Raw genomic sequence first — 18,882 nt, 5'->3', positions numbered from 1 at the left:
CTGTGAACGCGAATTTGCCAGTTTGCAGCCATACGTTGCGCCAAGCAGTTTTCTCGTTTTTCTCTTACGAAAAGAAGAAACGCACAACACATTACCAGGCAACGAGGCGCATAGAAAAGCAACGAAGCAGAGGGCAGGCACACACACACACACGGATGTGACACTGCTAGGCAGCTGCTGAGGTGATCTGTATCGCGCATTGTCAGCCAGTAGAAAAGGGCAAGGGTGGACCACATGTCTTGTTTTGGTGTTTTGACCTCAGCTTCGGGGTACGGTCACTCGCTTTGTTTCCTCTTTTTTCGTAGGAAAAGTATCGGCAAATAAAATAAATGGGCCTTGACTCTTCTCAGCAGCGTATTTCAGGAAGCGGAACTTTTGCTTTCCTCCCCTTCCATTCACAGCAGAAGTTGAGGCCTTGATGGATAGCGAACACGCGACACGACAATGGCACAATAGAAGGCACTGGACTAGGCGTCAGCAGGTCTCTGTCGCTGTGGGTGCAAGCAGGTGCGCACACACAGGTTACGCACCTTGCCTTCGTCTCTCCTTCCCCGCCCTCACCTTTTTCTTCGTTCTCTTTCGCCCTTGGGGACTCATCGCCACCCACTGGCACTCACCACAATGGCAACCACAACTCACAGAGTTGAGTAGCTTCCCCGAAACACCTTCAACCTCTCTTGATTGATATGTATGGCCACGTCAATCGCATCTCATCAACGTCAACGCGGCAACAATAGGAACAAGCGTCAGCACGGAGGAGTCATCGCACGTCAGTACAGCTTGCTTGCGGCCTATATGGGGAACGATACCGTACAGCTTAATGCAAAAATGCTTCGTCTTGATTCCTCGTGCCCGTGTCGCTGCTCTCCGGCTTCAGTGCCGGCACCACTCGTGCCATCAGCCACTTGCGGTACTCTTCCATGTTTGTCAGACTCTGGGTGTGGGCTGAGACGCAGTTAACACCGCTCTCCGGGCCGTACTCCCCACTGCAGAGGTAGTAGCCGCCCTGTACCATGCCTGTGTCCTCCACCGCTGCCTTGAGAGTCGACTGAGCGGACTCAAACCATGTCTTTCCGAAGACAAGGGAAGGGTAGTACAATAAGTAGTCGAGCATCCATGGCGCGAAGATGTCACGGTAGAGGTAGGTAGTGATGATGCCGGGGTGCGTGCAGGCGACGAAGATCTTGAGTTGGTCCTGTCGGGCTGTCTCTGGCGTTGCAGTGATGTTCTGGGCAGGGTCTGTGGGACTGGGATTCATTGTTGGTTTGCGCAGAGCAGGCGTCTTCGCAGCAGTCTTTTCGATGAAACGCATCGTCGCGACCTGCCGCGCCAGGAGCCGCGTGTTCCACATGACACAGAGCTTGGAAAGCCCATAGTAACCAACAAAACTGGCCCAGCTATAGTCGCGAATGTAATATGGGCCACGCGCAGTTTTGCCCTTCTTCGCCTCCCCAGAGTCGTCGCCGGGGAGCACTTCAGCGGCTCGCTCATCAAGTCCGTGGATCATCTCGACCGGGCTGTAGCGAGCTTGGCGGCCAGGGCCAAGGAAGGTGTGGCAGCTCGACGCCACGTTCACGATGCGCGACGTGACCGACGTCCTCTCTGCCGTCTCATCCAACAAAGGGAGCATCAGCTGGGTGAATAAATAGGGACCGACTGCATTTGCGGCGATCATGCACTCGATCGAGCGCCAGGCCGTGGACGATGCCGCGACGGACGCTTTGCCTATTCTCAACTCCTCCAGCTCGCCGACAAAGTGCAGATGCCGATGCATCGCGCCAGCCGCCATGATAAGGAGACCCACCGGCAGCTGCGCCTTTACAGCCGCCAGGTCCTTTACATAGGCTCGGATAGACGCATCCGAGCGCAGATCGACGGTGCCGAGCACCTTCACCGAACCCTTCGCGTTGCACCTCTGCAAGTAACGATCAATAGCCTTTTTTGAAAAAAGCAGCCGATCGATGTTGCGGGCTGCGAGCACAACGGTCCAGCCGTGCTCTGCGAGCTGCATCGCCGTGCTGTAGCCTACGCCAGAGGTGGCCCCAACGACGAGTGCCACGCGGTTTGTGAAGTCCACACCGGAGGGCCACTGGCACACCTTACCCTTGGCTGCTGTGCGACATGCAAAGATACAGCTACAGATGAGCACGAACACATCCACAGCGGTCGGCTCGCGAGCCCAACCAATGTCGAAGAAGTAGAAGACGCCATACATGAGAACAAAGAGCACCATCGAGGCAAACGCCGCCACCTCGGATGCAAAAAGATGGAACATTTTTGCGGTGAATTTGCTATGGTTGTACCTGTTCTTCGATCGATGCGTAGGTGTGAGGCGAGGCAGAGGGTGTGGTGTGGCTGGGAGGGCATAGAGCTGACAACGATAACCAAGTAAATATATATATATATATATGCTATAAGAACTCGGAGAAGCAATTGAGCGGCATGGGATCGATTATTTCAATCGGGAAGAGTACTGACTATGTACGCGCATATACGCATACATGAAGTGGGTGCGAAAAGAGGACGGGAGTCAGTGCTGGTATGCGGGTGTGGGTGTGTGTGGGTGTGTGCCGAATACGCCGCTGCTGTCGCTGTGCCCATGAAGACAGCCCGTCCACGATGTCGTATGCACTCGTAGTGTGCGTACGGATAGATGAAAGGGAGATGTACAGCGGGAAATGCCAAAGGAAAGAAACACAAAAAGAAGCACAAGAGGTGGTGAAGGAAAGAGAAGTAGGACAACATAAGGAGAATGCGAGAGAGGAGGGGCGTTGACCAGCGAGGCGTCACATGAATAGCATGCATTGGACTTGCTTTTTTTTTGCTATTGCGCAAGTACACTCCTGCACCAAAGATCATCTACGCATGGGAAGGGCTCAAAAAAAGATAGTCACTGAACAGAAACTCAAAGAGGGACTAAGCACAAAAGCAAAGAGCTCGCTTTGTCTCGGTTTAGTGGGTGTGTCTGGACGAAGTGGCCTTACGTCAGCGAGTGGTGCTGTGCTGGTGCGCATGCAGAAACACAAGAGCCGAGAGAATGACAAGGCACACCGTCGTCCTCATTTGTGTCACTTTTATTTCACAGTAACATCCTGAGAACAACAAAAACAGCACGAGTCCCCGTGCCTCTACTTTGTTTGTGTCAACGTTGTTCGCTGCACTTCTTATTTGTGCCTTCCCCGACTATGTCGTTGCACGCGTAGAGTCACATGATGAATCAAGGACAAGAGAAATCCTACATCATTTGAGAAGCAAGATTGCAGAGAGAAAAGAAAGAGATAAGTTCACAGTAACAGGGAAAAGACAAGAGTGGCAGTACCCACAACAAAATAGGATGACTAGCAGAGGTGAGGGAGGAGCAAATTACTCAAGCACTCGCAGGTCCCTGAGTATCCCCCACCGGCCCCTGTACAATGCTCCGTTGGATAACATCAACCTGGATTGGCCTACCCGTGTACGCCACTACACACGTAAACATAGATTCAGGGGCATTTACTGTTTATGAAGAAGGAGAAAAGAAGAACCAATCAAAACGGAAGTAGCAGCAAGGGCGAAGAGAGAGCGCTGAAAGGGGACACGCAGGACCAGAGTGACGGCACTACCAGTTACAACTCCAATGCAATGCGCGGGGAAAGCGTCCGATAGACTCATGTTAACACCGTTCCTTGAGCATTTTCTGATCTGTCTCTTTGCTAGTGACGTCTTATTCTTTTCTTTTCCCTCTGTTTCAGGCCCTTCCCATGCCTTCATATTTCGTTGAGTAGCTCGATAGAAAACCCAAGCACGTTTGACAAAAACCTTGTGTCTCGGTGTATGTCTGCATAACTCTGCATGAGCATCAAAAATAAACATGCATATGCACACACACACACACACATACACCCACACACATGTACATACATATATATACAGACAGACAGACGTATGTATGTACGTACGTGTGCGTGTGTGGGTGGGTGGGTGTGTGTGTGTATGAAAAATAGCCACGCGTGTGGATGACTAGAGGGAAGGAAGGCCAACAAAGAGAGACGTCGAAGAGACTCTCTTTTTTCTTCATGTGCACCACAAAAGCTGACGCGTCAAGAGGAAAAAAGGGGGGCACATGTGCGTTCGTCTTCTCTCGCACGAAACGGAAAGGGAAAGGGGAAAAAAAAAAGAAAAAGGCAATGTCGGTTGGAAATTGGGCCTCACTGTCGCTTATTTTAGTCCGCCATTGGAAGATTCGAAAGTAAGAACAAGAAGAAACAGGCAGAGTGGGAGAGAAAGGGGAAACCATTACGCGAAGGACCAAAGCAATTGATACAAGGAAAACTGAGGGGAATGGAACAATAAAAAGAAGCCGCGAAAGTGAAAACAAAAACAGCGTAAGGCCCAAAAAGACCACAACAAACAAAAAACAAAGGCCAGGTGCCCTCACTTGAATGTGTATCGCGGTATGCGTGGAGAATCCCCAACGGAAAAGAGAGTGATAAGAGCGATGAGATATGTGAAAGGTGACAGTACGCCAGGTGCCCGTACAAAGAGCTGAAAGAGCAACACAAAGGAGAATCCTCTGGTCGTCACTGCTTGTTCCACCCTCCATGGCTCATACCCCCCCCCTCCAACGGCATCACTCATGCGCCTCCGCACACGCCTTTGAAGACCTTCTCTACCCTTTCCTCGTATGTGCGCTTGCGCTCTTCGGTAATGAAGCTGCTGTGGAACGAATTAAGCACGAGCTGCTTCAGCGTGGCTGGTGTAAGTCGACCCGTCTCGGCAAGAATACGGAAACTCTCCCGTACGTCGCCGCCAAAGTAGGCCGGATCATCCGAGTTAATGGTGATGCAAAGCCCTTCTTTCAAAATGAGGTCCATCACGACAGTGCCACACGCCGCGCGGTCCTTGAATACCTTGAGGGCTACGTTCGACGTCGGGCACACAGTCAGCGGGATTTTCTTCTCACGCAGATCCTTGCACAGAGTCAGGTCCAGATGGGCGGCCACACCGTGATCAATGCGGTCCACAGCCAGCATCCTCATCGCATCCTGCACATACATCGGCGGGCCTTCCTCACCCGCGTGCGCCACAAGGAACGGTACCTTCAGCTCGTTGCGGCAGTAGCGGTAGAGCCGTGCAAACTTCTCCGGTGGGTGGCTCATTTCTGAAGAGTCCAGCCCCACCGCCACAAACGCCTTCGCTGCGAACAACTCACGGATGTACTGGCCGTTGTCGGGGTGCATGTCATCGCGCACGAGCGCCAAGCACTCCTCCTCGGGTAGATGACGAAGGAAGCTAAAGATGAGCGCGACACTGACTCCAAACTCAGCCTCACCGCGGCGAAATCCTTTTGTGATTCCGTCATAGAGCACGCGAAACGTAATGCCGCGGCTGAGGTGGCCTTGAGGGTCGAAAAAGGGCTCAGCGTGACAGATGCAGCTCTCGTGCATCGTACGGGTGTAGGCATACGCCAGGTCGGCAAAGTCATCCTCAGTGATGAGGACAGACATGCCTTCATAATAGAGGTTGAGAAAGGACTGCAGATCAGCGAAGTTATAGGCTGCACGGACCTCCTCCACTGTCTTGTACGGAAGCTGCACCCCGTTCCTCTTCGCAAGCTCAAAGAGCAGTTCTGGGCTCAGCGTTCCCTCAATGTGCACGTGCAGCTCTGCCTTGGGCAAAACCTCGATGAGGTGATGGAGAAGGGCTACATCCGCCATCATTGGCGCGCTTCTGTACAAGTGTGACTGCTAAGATCCTTCAGTTCCACGTAAAGGAGGGGAGGGCCAACACTTCTGATGGAGGAACAACAGGGGACGTATAGAGCGTGCGCTGAAGAGCTCCGCTAAGAACGTACAAGACAAAAGACACCTCCTCTTCCCTCCTCTTCCAGCCTTTTTATATCTTCAGCAAATAAGAACTTCAAAAAGGGACGCCGACTTCACGAAAAAGCAGTCCCAAAGTCATCACTCGTATCAGTTCTCCGCTAACAAAGCGTGTATGTGAGTGTGGCTGTCTGTGCGTGAGTTGGGAAGAGCCACTGAAGGTACCTTCACTTCGCAATAAAGCGCAACTGCGTGCCACCGTTGTAGCCACCCGTCTCACTCATGTGCGCACGCGCGCGTGTAGGTAGATGAGGGAGAGAGGTATAAGAGGGCGCACAAGAGGAAAGAGTTGAAGTTAGGGAGGAAATCGGCGAGGAAAAGGTGATTGCCGCTGGAGAGTTGGAAGGCACGGTCACGCCAGCTGCGGGGAGTGATGGGTACGCGAGCACAGGTGGCAACTAGATTTGCAGCGTGTGTGTCTGCCTGCCGAAACGCAGTTAGGAAAGGAGAAGGACATTCTCTAGACGCTTGAAAAGTCGCTGATCGGTGATGACGCTGGAGTGAGTGTCACACCAACGTCAGCACAGGAAAGGCGCTCGCCTCCACACTATTCCACAGGCCATTTTTCCTTTTTGTTGTTGCTGTTGTTGTTGATCGTCCGGTCCTTCGCATGTCATGACAACACACGCGGTATAAAGAAAAAGGACGCTGCGAGGAAGAGCGACGCACGACTAGAAATCGCCCGCCTTCGTCGATTCACCCCACCCCACCCCACCCCTCCTCTCAGTGAACGCTCAAACACAGGAGGAAAGTCGTATTCGAAAGGCACACGTGGAAGAGGCGAGGCGAGGAGAGGGGCGATTGCCGACAAAAGAGGGCGAGAACGCCAAACGCAATAATCGGGAAAAGAGGCTCAGTAGAAATAGAGCAAGCAATCCCCTTGGGGTCACGTTTGTAAATTCGCAGGGCTAAAAGGAAAAAAAAAAGCATTTGACCCCAGCACATGATATGTAGGGAGGATATAGAGCAAGCTACGCGGCGCCAATAGCGCAAATATGACACGAACGCAGGCACAACGAAAATGCAGTATGAGGAGGAGAGGCGGAAGAGATGAGCAAACAAACCTAGAGCATCACAACGCAGAATGTTTGCCACCATCACTTGATAATACACAAGACAGTAAGATATATCATGCTCGAGACGCCGCCGCCAAGCTCTCATACATTTTCTTGACCCTGGGTAAGGAGGTGGGCTGGATTTCTCCTTTGCTGCAGCAACCCCCCCACGTCTTAAGCGAGGCCAACCTGCTGCCGACCCCATTGCAAAATCGCCTCCGCCTCACTCACATCCCAGCCATACGCACGCAGCATGCTCGTCGTCTGGTCTGCGCACTCCACGAAGTACGGACTCACCGCATCCGCGCTCGAAGTTGGCTTCTCACCAGACGGCGACACCAGCTCCAGCTCCTCGCGCGGACACATGGCGCAATGCAGCGACGTCTGTGCACCCTCCTCTGCAGTCTTTAAGAACAGCAGCGACATCCATGCAAAAATGGAATTCACAAAGCTGCTGAGGATATCTCGAGAGAAATTGGTGGCGACACAGCCGGGGTGCAGCGAGCAGGCGTACACACGGTGAGCCTCGTCCTTCACATCACGGTAGCGGCGCGCGATCACATGGGCGTGGTAAGTATTCAGCAGCTTGCTGGTACCGTAGCGGACAAAGGCCTGCCGCGTCGAAGAAGCCTGAAGCGGACCACTCGACTTGCCAGCACCCTGATTGACCTCCTTCAGCGCGTTAAGTAACTTTCCCCCAATGAGGCAGTTGCATTTGGGGAATGCCTTGACCGTCTTCCACGCGCTGAAGCTACTGGAAAGAAGAAGAGTCTGTGGAAAGCGGTGCGCCTCACTAGCAACATACACAACACGGCCACCGTTCTTCTCCAGCACAGGCAGCAACAACTCCGTCAGCAGAAGTGGCCCGAGAAAGTTCATGGCAGTGTGCAACTCCAAGTTCGGATGATATTGAGAGAAGGTCAGCTCCTTGCGCATGCCGCCTGCGTTGTTCACCAGCACCTGCACGTTACGCTTTGCGTACTTCTTTGTCACCCACTCTGCAAGCGTGCGCGCACTGTCGAAGTCCTCGCACTCCAGAGGCAGGTGTCCCTCCACGAGAATCGACGCCGGCGAGTGCGCGTACCGCTGCGGATGCGCATTACGGCAGCGCTCCGCCTCCTGCCGAATCCGCTCGGCGGTCTGCTGCGTCAGTACAGCCGACCGGCAAGTCACCACAACCTCGTAGCCTTCCACCGCCAGCCCCACAGCAGTCCAGTACCCGATCCCACTGTTCGTTCCAGTCACGATCGCCACTGGACGCTTCGTCAGAGGCATGTCGTGCGAAAGCACGAAGCGGGACTGCGCCTGCCTGTCCGCAGTGTCCGCATCCGTCACGGGGCGCGCGTGATTCATGGCACCTCGCGCCACCAGACGGCTTGCCAGAATCCACAATGGAATGGCGGCAGCGAGGTAGCGCCGGGGAATGAAGAGGCAAACAGCAACAGTCGCCGCACCCAAGAAAAAGGCGTTCGACTCGCTCTTGTATCCAAACTTCATTTTCTTGCCTGTTTCTCTTCAGACTTCGATAGAAAAACAACGTGGTGCAGTTGTGGAGTGAACTTCGTGGGTCTGCTGCTGATCGATGGGATGAAAGACGAGAGAGGTTAGTCGAGGTGCATCGAACATGTCTCAAAGAAGGAAGGGATTGGTGCGTGCGTGTATTATGTTTGTAAACGAGTATTAAGAGTAGCAATGGACAAGAAACAAAAATGAAGGGAGAATGACTGTCGGACCAGAGGTGATTGCAAGGTCAAGTTCGCCTTCGCGGGCGCTCTCAGTTAGTGGGAGGCTGTACCAGAAAAACAGAATTCTGTACGCTCCTTCCGCGAAGTCGCACAAAGCCACGCAAGGCACGCCAAAAGTGATCAGCCGACGTCGACATCAGATTGTGAGGAAATGTGTGTCGGTACGTCCCGCTGGCTTCAGACAAGCGCTCCTCTGCGGTTACATTTGGCTTTACTCTACCATTTGCAGCGAGGGTGATGTCTGCGGCTGTAGCCAAAGTCTACTATGTGAGAAAGGGAAAAAAAAGGATCAGTCATCACGTCCTTCCAATTTAAGATCGTCCCTCTCCACTGCAGCGCCCCATCCTACAGACCTGACGCACAGCCGGAATCTGCAGAACAACATTACCACACACCCACACGCACAACAATCAAAGAGGCAGAGCAAAGAGCCTATCTGGCAAGCCTTGTAATGGAGAGGTTCACAGTGGCCCACGAAGGTCACGAATGCGACGCTCTTCAGACGTTATTGGCGGCTCTCGAGCACTGCTTCGCTTTAGCTTTTCGTAGTCTCCCTCATCCCATACCTCATCCCCCTCGGCGTACGTCAGCTCCACCGACGGATCTTGCAAATGCCGCACGTAATGCTCCACCAAAAAGTGACCGCTATATCTCTGCGCAGCAACACGCAGTATTTCAGGCAGTCCCTCTTCATCGCTGTCTTCTTCAGCGTACGCCTCACCTACCTTGCTTGAAGAAACTGATATAGCTGCGGAAGGGGCATCAGCGCAGTCACTCGTGAAAGTAACGTCATCTGAGTCGGCCATCATAGCGCTAAGAGACTTGGCTGTAAAAGTGTCATCAGGTGAGGATGGGGCACCACATATAACTTTTCCGTCAGCCTCGGATTCAGACGTATCTGCTGGGGCTGAGGAATCGCTTGACAGATTTGCCGGCGACAGGAGGAGAATCTCGCCAATGTGGACAAAGGATGCCCCTTCGGCACCCGTGATAGGAAGTTCAACTAGCGGGTCGCCCGCTAGCACTACCCGAATTGGATTAATTGCCGCAACGTAGCGCTCCAGTGTCCCCTGTAAGGATTTTGGTGCGCCGAGAGAGATCGTGTTCGACACCTCGAATCCCCGTTGAGTAAGCAAAAGTGACAACACCAAGCCTACTGCCCCGCCAACCGCGTGGCCAATCACGACGGTGCTGCGCGTAGGATGTAGCGGAGAGTCGTGCAGAAGAGCATCACAAATGCGAGTTGCCATTAATAGGTACTGGCTGTGAAACATCGTCTTCTGAACCTCCTCACTTTCGCTGATCTCCACACGTTCTACTTCCTGCGTCCACTCGTAACTACCCGAGTCGCCCCCATCCTGCCGGGTACAGCAAATGTACACCACTTGCTTGTTGTAAGTCTCATCCACTTCAACCACTAAGTGATCACGACCAAGGCGTAGATGCACGGCAGACACGCCACTTCGATTGCCAACTATTGAATCGGTCACTTGCCAAGGCGTTAGATAAATCAGTGAGCTTACCCGATTTTGCTCACCCACAGCCGTACGATGGACAAGTAGCAGCCGCTCCGCATATGGTAAGAGTGCCTGCAGCATAATTCGATTTTGACGCTCGCTAGTCATGTCCTCTGCAACCTCACTGCGAGAAGTTTTCTTAGTTTCATGCTCAAGAAACGAGAGAATGCTAGACTCCATCATTTGCTGATACGAGCGGTTCCCGGCACCTGCGGATAGGACCTGAAGCACTGATGTCAGTTGCACATTGCCTGGCGCCATATAGAGCGCCTTAGCAAGGATACGAGTACGATCAATTTCCATGGAGATGTGCCTTTGGTACCGCTCTAGTAACTTGGCTTGAGCGCGGCCCGCCCCCGCACAGCGTCGTTTTTTCCTTCCCTGATCACTGAAGTGTCGCTCCAATGCTCGCAGAGCATTTTCAAGTTGGCGATTCTGCTTGTCTGCTTCCTGCCCAAAACGCTGTGAGACGTAGCTCAGTAAACCTGAACTATTATACAGCGCACATTCCCGTGCTGACCGTGAAGCAGCGCGATAAAGCTCGCGGTACGCTCGAATGGACTCAAGTCGAAGCGACATATGTACATGCTATAGCTTAAAACCTTGTTAATATAAATCACCACATGTTTTCCTTTTAAGAGTGTTGAGTAGAAGATGAAAGCCAGGGAAGGAAAACATGACTAAGTGTAGGAGATAAAAAAACTTTGGTATAGCGACGCCTAATAAGCTATCACTCATCCACCTAGGAACTTGCAGGAAAGGGGTCAAAGCTAATAGGTAATGCCTTCTTTCAAAGCCTTTCATTTCATGTGCCTCAAGCCAAGATTGTTAGCTGACAGAGAAAGAGTAAACACGACGCACATGTAACAAACAACATAAATACAGAGCTTTTGAACTACAAAGACATTCTGCGTGTGTAAATGGTTCCATTCCTTCGTAGAACACGCTTTCAGCTTCGTTCTACCAGGCCTGCCACGGGTCCCCCACTGCGTCGCGCGAAGCAGCTGCAAAGACGCGTCACAGCAATGCACCGACTCAGCCATCCAAGCATGGCCCCTGTCTCAAGCTCTACACGCACACACACACACACCGCTGGTCGACCCACAGCCGCTCCCGTTGTGCCGGCCGCCACCTGGTGCACCCCCTCCCCGGGGGCGGCTCCGGTCCCCCACACCAGTGGGCAGCCGCAGCCGGGCGAGGTACGCTCGGTCCACGCGGGCACCCTGCCTATCACATGGATGGCACAAGCATGCTCACCGCTGCAGGTTTCGCCGACGCAGCGCCGCCCGGGGCCTGGCCGCCGACATCAGCAGCGATGCATCGCTCTGGCTTTCCAGCGTCGTCGGTGCTAGAGCCTGTCAGCACCAAAGGCGGCTCGGTGCTGGCAGGGGCAGGGAGGCTGCTGGGCCCTTCGATGCCGCGCTGCGGCGTGTCCTGCTATCAAGAGGGCTCGACTACAACAGAAGAGAAAAATAATGAAAGAAGAGAATGATAACCAACGATAAGCATGCTGTAGTCCAATAGATGTTCCAAACTCTTTTTCTTTGATGTCCTTTCTATTTCTACGGAAGAGTAAACTCGCCTGATATTCCTGTTGTGGTACTATTGATACCTCCAGCGCTGAAGAAGCTGTAATTAAGAGATGTGCTGCTTTCAAGTCATCTTCAAGTAAGATTACTTACGAGTAGGTAGACTTACATATTGCTTCGTCCTGTTAACCATGGATCCTTCTCGTGATGGGTAGTCAAGGTGGCAATTTTGGTGAGAAGCATATGCCCGCAGTGACGTTATTCTTCGAGATCTGAAATGAAGATAAAGCAAAAAAAAATGCGGCAAGGAGAAGCTAAACGGTTGGTGAGGCATTCCATGGGAATGGAAGAGAATAACTTGACTCTTCCCCAGGCACCCTATTGTTTTTCGATCATCCCTCCTTCTGTCATTCTTGTCATATGCTTTAAAAGACATCACTGTGTCAGCTGACTCTTTCACAAGCGCGAAGAAACATCGAGCGAAGTCACGAGGCAAAAAAAAAAAATGCATGCTGGATAGTAGCCTGAGTAAACGAAAGTGAAAAACGAAGCGAGCTAATAAACAGAGGAAGTGACTTTGATTTGTCGAGCATGAAAAGTATGACACTGAAGCTAAGAATCAGGCAATCTGAAGCCTACAGGGTAGAATCTTTACGGTCATGGCCCTTCAAAGAGCCATGGAACGAATTCGCAAACTGAAGAAAAAGAGGTTAGTTGGAAAGTTTGATCGATGTCTTAGATACATATGAATAGTTGAGCGACAATGAAGTTTTAGAGTCGCCACATGTAACTTCCACAGAGGCCCGGGAGTTATCAAATGATAACAACTGAGTTTAGTGCGTCCAGAGCTCTACATTCGAGAAGCTACCGCTTTCAAGTGTGCATGTCTGAGTGGCGGGAGAAGAAACCCCCCTAGTGCAAGGCGCTTCAAGTAGGAGTCACAGAAAAATGAATTCGGCTGAAATCCCGAGCAGTTGCTTCTGGTTCGTGTCGCCGCGCGAACATGCAGAAAAAAAAAAGAAGCTCAAGCCTCCAAGACAAGCCAACTCAGATTAGGTTTCCTCTTTCGCGAAGCACACCAACTCAACGCATCTCGTGAAAACGCGCCCGGCAACTGAGTAGATTAACTTCACCAGGTTCTAATAAAGGGAGACAGTATAGTCAGCTCTTATTGGCAAGCAAGGACGTTGAAGTAAGCTTTATGTGGCGAGGAAGTCGATGCCTGTGCTGTTATTCTGCCCTTTCGCTAGTGTTGCAAGGATCCTCGCAGAGATAAAGAACACACAACAGGAACCCATTAATGATGTAGAACACACAGTATAAAGCTCTTCCGTTCATAACAAAGAACCACGCTTGAATCTGCTGAGCTGATTTGGGTCAAAGATCTGGTTTGCAAGTAGAAAAAAAAAAAGACGCACAAGGAATCGAGGATACGCTACTGTCAGGAATGCAGCCAACAAAACCACTGCAACGCACACCTTTATCACATGTTTCTGGCCTAAGGGAAAAAGTAACGTAGTGCCGCTAGCACTGTTCTTGAGGTGAGGTGTGTTGCGACCTTGCATTCAGAATAACTTTATAAGCAATCGAAATGCAAGAAGCTAACAAGAAAAAAAATGCAAATGGATTAGCCCCTTTACCCATTAGAGAATACATGCACGAAGAAAAAAGAAATATAACAGTTTGTACCGTTGACTATATCTCGCCCAGTCAAAACCAAAGGGACAGTCTTTGTGACATTAGACTAAGGCTATCCTGCCTATTGCTCTAGGTACAGAGAAGAGAGAAACGATCTGCCAGTGAACACTACAGCTGAAACAGGTATTTCACGAACTAACACCTGTGGCTACAATTGAGTGCTTGGCCTTCCACACGACTGTCCAACAGAGGTGCGTTAAGCACAACAAATAGCAAAGCATCAGATGAAAGCGCATATAACACTTTCCCCAAATCGGGTTTTTTTTTTCTTCTTCTCACTTGGGAACAAATTGTCAGTAAGTGTTCGGGTTAACCTGCGAAAGCACAGGTCAGCGAAGAGGATCTTCAGTGTTGGTTTTTTATAAGGCAAAGTAGTGCTCTGCAGCGCGGCAGCTGTGCTATGAAGGTGACGCGGCAGATGAGGGTGTCAGTGTTTCACACGTGCTTGCCTGTAAATTTAGCTTTGACGGCGCCCTCTGCGAAGCACAAGTCCAGTTGCGAGTGATCAGTGCGTATTTACTCAACATTTTTTGAGACCCCTTCCCATCACAGCACTTAACTATCTTTCGGCGACTGCGACGCGGCAGGGGACAGGGTTTCCACGCTGTCGTTTATCTCGGTGAAAAATCCATAGGCCGGGGAAGCTTCCTCTTTTCCCCCACCCTGGTCCGCTCTTCGGAAAGCCCCGCGGGGCCGCGCGCGGGGCCGCTTGGGGCCCGGCCCAGCGCGCCCCCCTCGCCCTGGGCCAACGCCAGCGGCGACGGCCGCCGCCCCCCCGCCCCCGCCGCACGAAAAAAAGAAAGGAACACGCGGCGGCGCTTTCTACCGCGCGGCAGGAAGAAGGTCCACCACTGAGTCGTCGTCCTCGGCGTCCGGTTCGTGCGCGAAGCACTCGCCCGGGAGGAGCGGGACTGGCATCGAGCCGCCCGCCGCAGCAGGCCCACACCCACCCTGCGCTCCCGGACATCTGAGGGGCCACGCGGACCAAAAGAGAGAGCCGTCGTGGACGCGCCATGGGTGGGTGTCCTCCTCCAGCCGACGCACTTGCGCGACGATGTGCGGGTGGCGACGGCACCATACGCGCATGGCCACCCCAAGCAGCGAGGAGAGCACGACGCGCGGCTCACTCAGATCATACTCGGCCTCGGCAGAACGCAGGCCCGAAGACCCATCCGAGCCGTCAGAGAAACCGGCCTTGGAGGGGTACAGAAGCTGCACGGCGCAGTGCCGTTGTAGCCACCTCTGCTGCTCTGCTGCGACGGCTTCGACATCCCCGCCGTCTTCTGGTTCAGGGTAAGGCCCACTCCCACACGCCAGCGGACTTTGGAGAAGAAAGACCCACTGAAACCACTCGCAGCCGACGACGAAAGAAGCGCTGTTCCTCTCCGAGGTGCTGCTGCAGGTGTCGCTGTTGCGCGCGTCAAGGTCAATGCTGAGGGGTGGCGTTGTTACCTCCGTTCCGCTTCCATCGCGTCCGCACTGTATCACAAGGGAGAAGGGCGGTATGCCGACGGGTCCGGTCGCGGTACGATGCACCGACTGTCGCGTCATGAGGGAGGAGGTCGCCACAGCGCTGCCGTCATCGCGCAGTGCATATGCTGGCGTGGTCATTCCCTCATCACCCTCGTCTTCAGCCTCGGCGCAGAGTCGCTGATACACGGCCTCATATTTACTGCGGCACGTGTCTTCAGCCAGGCGGCGCACCTGCGTCAGAGTCGCAAGCCATGCAGGGGACTCGCAAGCAGCGGGGTCAGCGGCGGCATGCAGTCCCTCACTCTTTGCCGTCTCAGCGCTGGCGTTCGCAAACCATTCATTGATCGACAGCTGCACTTTATCCACAACGGTGCAGTGTACGTCGGCGGGGCCACGATCCTGACGCGCGTTCTCCAGGATGGAGGTGACGGTGGTGGTCCATTCCTGGCTCAGCCACGAAGCGGCCGGCGCGTTAGGCATCGGTACCCCATTCATCTCAAAGCTCCTCGTGCTCTTGTCCCGCAGGTTCAGCTCATTCGCCGTGGAGGAGCTCAAGCTAGCCTGCTGCTGAAGGTGACTGATCGCTTTCCCTCCACCGTGAGTACTTGCGCTGGTTGGCTTCAGCTGCAGCGCAAGAGGAAAGCTGTGAATGTCGCTCTTCACGGCACCGCCGGTTTGCTCCTCAGCGCACTTGCAGATGCGCGAATCCGTCAGAAGCTTGCTCAGTACCGCGAGCATGTCCGTCATCGAGATGGCCGAGAACCGCCTGCGCACCTCCTCGGTCACGAACTGCAGCTTGACATCGTCCAGCACCGCGGGGCTGCTGGCACTGCTGGGGGTCGGACAAAGCGGTGGCACAGAGGGAGTGAAAGCGGGCATTGTGCACGTTTGTTGGGCGCAGGAAGAGGAGCAGAAATCAGATGCACACCCACGCACCCAATCAACGGCGAAAAGGGCTCTCTGGCAAGTGGGCAACAAAGGCGACACAGAGGGACAGGGCTCAAGCGAGAGAGAGAGAGAGGGTATGGTGGAGAAAGCGGCAGGAGCAGCAAAGAACAAATGCGAAGAACAGCTCACGATGTAGAGAGACTCCTTTCATGGGTAGGGGGGAGGTCAGTGATCGTGCGTTGTGACGTGGCGTGGCAAGGGTGTGCGCGTGTGTGTATGGGTTGAACGAACAGATAACACGACAACGAAAACCGCGCGTGTGCCACGTCGATAGTAACAGCGGCCTCACAAAGAGAGCGCTCGGAAGTCTTTCGAGTCGTGCCCAACCCGTGGGACACCGGCAAGCAGCACTGCTAAAGGAATCCAATCCTACGACTAGCCCCTCCGAGTGCTTCAGGGCAGGGCGAAGGCATGCGGCGATAGACAAGGCGCAGCAACAACCGTTAGCGAAAAAAGAAAACAGAAATGTTAGAAAGAGAGAACAGAAGCAAAAAAAAGGTGTACTCTAATCGAGACGGCAGCGATGCACTGATGGTGGCCCTTTTGCGAATTTATGTCCCCGTGTGTGTGTGTGTGTGTGTGTGTGTGTGTGTGTGTGTGTGGCTTGCTGTCCTCCTTTTGATGGCGATACGCAAGCGTACCCCAGTCGTGGCGATCGCTGCGTGAAAGTAATAAGATCTTGAGGTGAAGGGAACGCACGACTTGTTGGGGAAAAGAAAGCGAACGAAAAGTCAGTGGCGTTGTGTCATCATGGTATTAGGAGAGAGAAGTTCCTCCGTATCGGGGCGGAGAAGGGAGGCAGGAGAAAGGGAGCCGTTCAACGCACGCTGAGCTGGTGGAACATGAACATTCACATCGCAGCTTTGTCGGCCATGTAGTTTGGGAGGCAGCAAGTCGTGTGTGTTGTCATTTTTCGCTTCGGCGTTGTGCAACGACTATGCGTCGGCATCGCACTTTGGTAGCCAAACCCTCCTCAAGTTAACAAACAAGCACACATAAGCAGCAATTCAACACACCATGCTGTTCGCCTTTCCCTGCCACGTCGTCGTGCGAGAACGCCTCTACGCAGGCACGGGCAAGAGACCCGGTAGGCGTGCTCAGTTCCCATACAATGCCTTCTCGATCTGCTCATCAAACTTATCGGTTGGCAACACCAGGTCGTACCGCGCCAGGGCGCGTTTCACGTCCTGCGTCTCTCCATCCTTGCTGCGAGCGCGGTGCCACTCACTGCTTGACAACTTCTGTCCAAGCGACCGTTCGAAATCCACAAAGTAAAGGGAGCCCGTGATAGTGTCTTGCTGCTGCTGCAAAGCTGCAGCTGATGCCACGGCGGGCTGGAAGGGGGAGGCCGGGGCGGCGTTTAACGGCTTCTGCTCTTGCAACGCAATGGGGCCGGGAAAAGGGTTTGTCGTCCTTGCCGAAAATGGCTGAGGCGGCGGCGCCGTTGCCAAGGGAGAAGCGGAGAATGCCGAAGGCGCAGTTGGTAGCTGTGGTGACGGAGGCACTTCGACAGAGGTGGCAAGAGTGCCAAACACGCTGCCCTTACTTCCCGCGCCCACCGACAGATCTGCGAAGAGCGATGCTGCAGCGAAGGTGCCGCTATTGCCAATGGCGGTGGTAACTGGCGGCACTGTCTTGACGTCGTCCTCCAAGACGCCGTTACTACCGCTATCGCCTTCTTCCTGGCCTTCCTGCTCCTGCCTCCCCTTCGCTCCCTCGGAGTCCGCGTCCTCGTCTCCATCGGAAGAACCGCTAGAGCGGCGCTCCTTCTCCGCCTCTTCCTCCTCGACTTCGTCTTCCTCCTCCTCCTCTTCCTCTCCCTCCTGAGTCTCGTCGCTGAACTCGTCGTCCTGCTCCTCCCCCTCTTCCCAGTCTCCCTCGTTAAACTCCGACTCCTCGTCGCTGCGCTGGTGCCCTAGCGACCCCGCGTCCTCACCTACTTCGGTAGAACAACCCATTGCCATACAGGGCCACCACGCGTGCCTCAGCTGGCCTACAGTCAAGCAGCGAGGGTGAACGCGTCGATGCGCAGCAAACCTCCATTCCCTTGACTGGAGCAAATTGTTTCATGCATATTCGTGCGTGTGTGAGCCATTGTGCGGTAGAGGGGAACGGCACAGAGTACGAGCGTAGGGCGATCGAAAGATGATGGTGAAGATTGGAAAGACACACGCACACACACGAGAGAGAGAGAGAGAGAGAGAAAGAGAAAGAGAGACTGAGGCACGGATGTAGGTAAGTTGGTGCAAAAAAAAAAAACGCAATACTCAGGCAGGGTTTCTTCTGACAGAACAGCAGGGAAGGGCTGAGAGAGTCTGGCAAAGATGCAGAGGTCCTCCTTGGGACGTGCCGAGCGGGCTTGGTGGTTACACGGGTCTCTGGCCTCACCCTCTTCCATTCAAAGCAGCGCGCCTATGTCCCTCGAGAGAGAATCTACGCCGCCGCGACCTGCTCAGCTCCTTCGTGTATTTTTTCCCTGTTTAAAGAGCATCAATAGCTGATTGGAAAGCAACCAGAGGAGGAGCACTATAAGAGGAATAATGCACACAATATGAAAGGGGCGAGGAAGAGGGGATGGGAGTAGAGGTGAATTTACGCGCGGAAAGCGACCGTCACCTGCATCTCGAGTCCTCTTTTTCCCACCTCTGCTCGGGTTGAGTCGCGCATCCCCCTCCCCTTTTCTGCACGCCATACAAGGGGCAAAGAACAAAGACACATGCTGGGTCTTGTAGCGCCGCAGTCCCTTCCCACCTGCACAGGCACTATCAACATTCAGCGCAGCGCACGATGGTCTGAGCCGACGCAGGTGTACAAGGGGATCACGAAAACACATCTCCCTCCTCTCCACCTGATTCAACCACTCGCGTGCATTGGTGAGTGTGTGAGCGTGACTTGGCTGTAAATATGTCACCCAACACGATCCAAGTCCCATGTGGAGAGAAGTTGATGGCAGGAGAAGGAGGGAGGGAGGGGGGGAGGGAGGGGCGCCTAGGGAACCCTCTCCAGGTGACTTTTCGCGTATATGGGGGATACAAAGGGGTCATCAACCAACAAAA

General features: G+C 53.6%; 6 protein-coding genes across 6 annotated transcripts, besides 1 other annotated feature; all 6 read right to left on the bottom strand.

The window, feature by feature from the left end:
• Positions 1-817: 817 nt before the first annotated feature.
• On the bottom strand, positions 818-2,275 carry LPMP_342020 (short-chain dehydrogenase/reductase, putative; the record flags this gene model as incomplete). Its single annotated transcript, XM_010704326.1, has 1 exon — positions 818-2,275. The coding sequence occupies one exon, from the start codon at positions 2,273-2,275 to the stop codon at positions 818-820; it is 1,458 nt and encodes a 485-aa protein (XP_010702628.1).
• A 2,338-nt stretch (positions 2,276-4,613) lies between these two features.
• AAH (adenine aminohydrolase) lies at positions 4,614-5,699 on the bottom strand (the record flags this gene model as incomplete). The annotated part of the gene is made up of 1 exon (XM_010704325.1): positions 4,614-5,699. One exon carries the CDS (start codon positions 5,697-5,699, stop codon positions 4,614-4,616), a length of 1,086 nt encoding a protein of 361 aa, XP_010702627.1.
• A 1,391-nt stretch (positions 5,700-7,090) lies between these two features.
• Positions 7,091-8,413, bottom strand: LPMP_342000 (short-chain dehydrogenase/reductase, putative; the record flags this gene model as incomplete). The annotated part of the gene is made up of 1 exon (XM_010704324.1): positions 7,091-8,413. One exon carries the CDS (start codon positions 8,411-8,413, stop codon positions 7,091-7,093), a length of 1,323 nt encoding a protein of 440 aa, XP_010702626.1.
• A 709-nt stretch (positions 8,414-9,122) lies between these two features.
• Positions 9,123-10,757, bottom strand: LPMP_341990 (lipase, putative; the record flags this gene model as incomplete). Its single annotated transcript, XM_010704323.1, has 1 exon — positions 9,123-10,757. One exon carries the CDS (start codon positions 10,755-10,757, stop codon positions 9,123-9,125), a length of 1,635 nt encoding a protein of 544 aa, XP_010702625.1.
• Positions 10,758-11,103: 346 nt separating this feature from the next.
• Positions 11,104-11,586: a repeat region.
• Positions 11,587-14,227: 2,641 nt separating this feature from the next.
• On the bottom strand, positions 14,228-15,757 carry LPMP_341980 (hypothetical protein; the record flags this gene model as incomplete). Its single annotated transcript, XM_010704322.1, has 1 exon — positions 14,228-15,757. One exon carries the CDS (start codon positions 15,755-15,757, stop codon positions 14,228-14,230), a length of 1,530 nt encoding a protein of 509 aa, XP_010702624.1.
• Positions 15,758-16,923: 1,166 nt separating this feature from the next.
• On the bottom strand, positions 16,924-17,790 carry LPMP_341970 (hypothetical protein; the record flags this gene model as incomplete). Its single annotated transcript, XM_010704321.1, has 1 exon — positions 16,924-17,790. One exon carries the CDS (start codon positions 17,788-17,790, stop codon positions 16,924-16,926), a length of 867 nt encoding a protein of 288 aa, XP_010702623.1.
• Between the last annotated feature and the right edge of the window lie 1,092 nt (positions 17,791-18,882).

The sequence above is a fragment of the Leishmania panamensis genome (genome assembly GCF_000755165.1).
Source record: "Leishmania panamensis strain MHOM/PA/94/PSC-1 chromosome 34 sequence".
Classification (NCBI taxonomy): domain Eukaryota; phylum Euglenozoa; class Kinetoplastea; order Trypanosomatida; family Trypanosomatidae; genus Leishmania; species Leishmania panamensis.
This window is presented reverse-complemented; position numbering and strand designations above follow the sequence as displayed.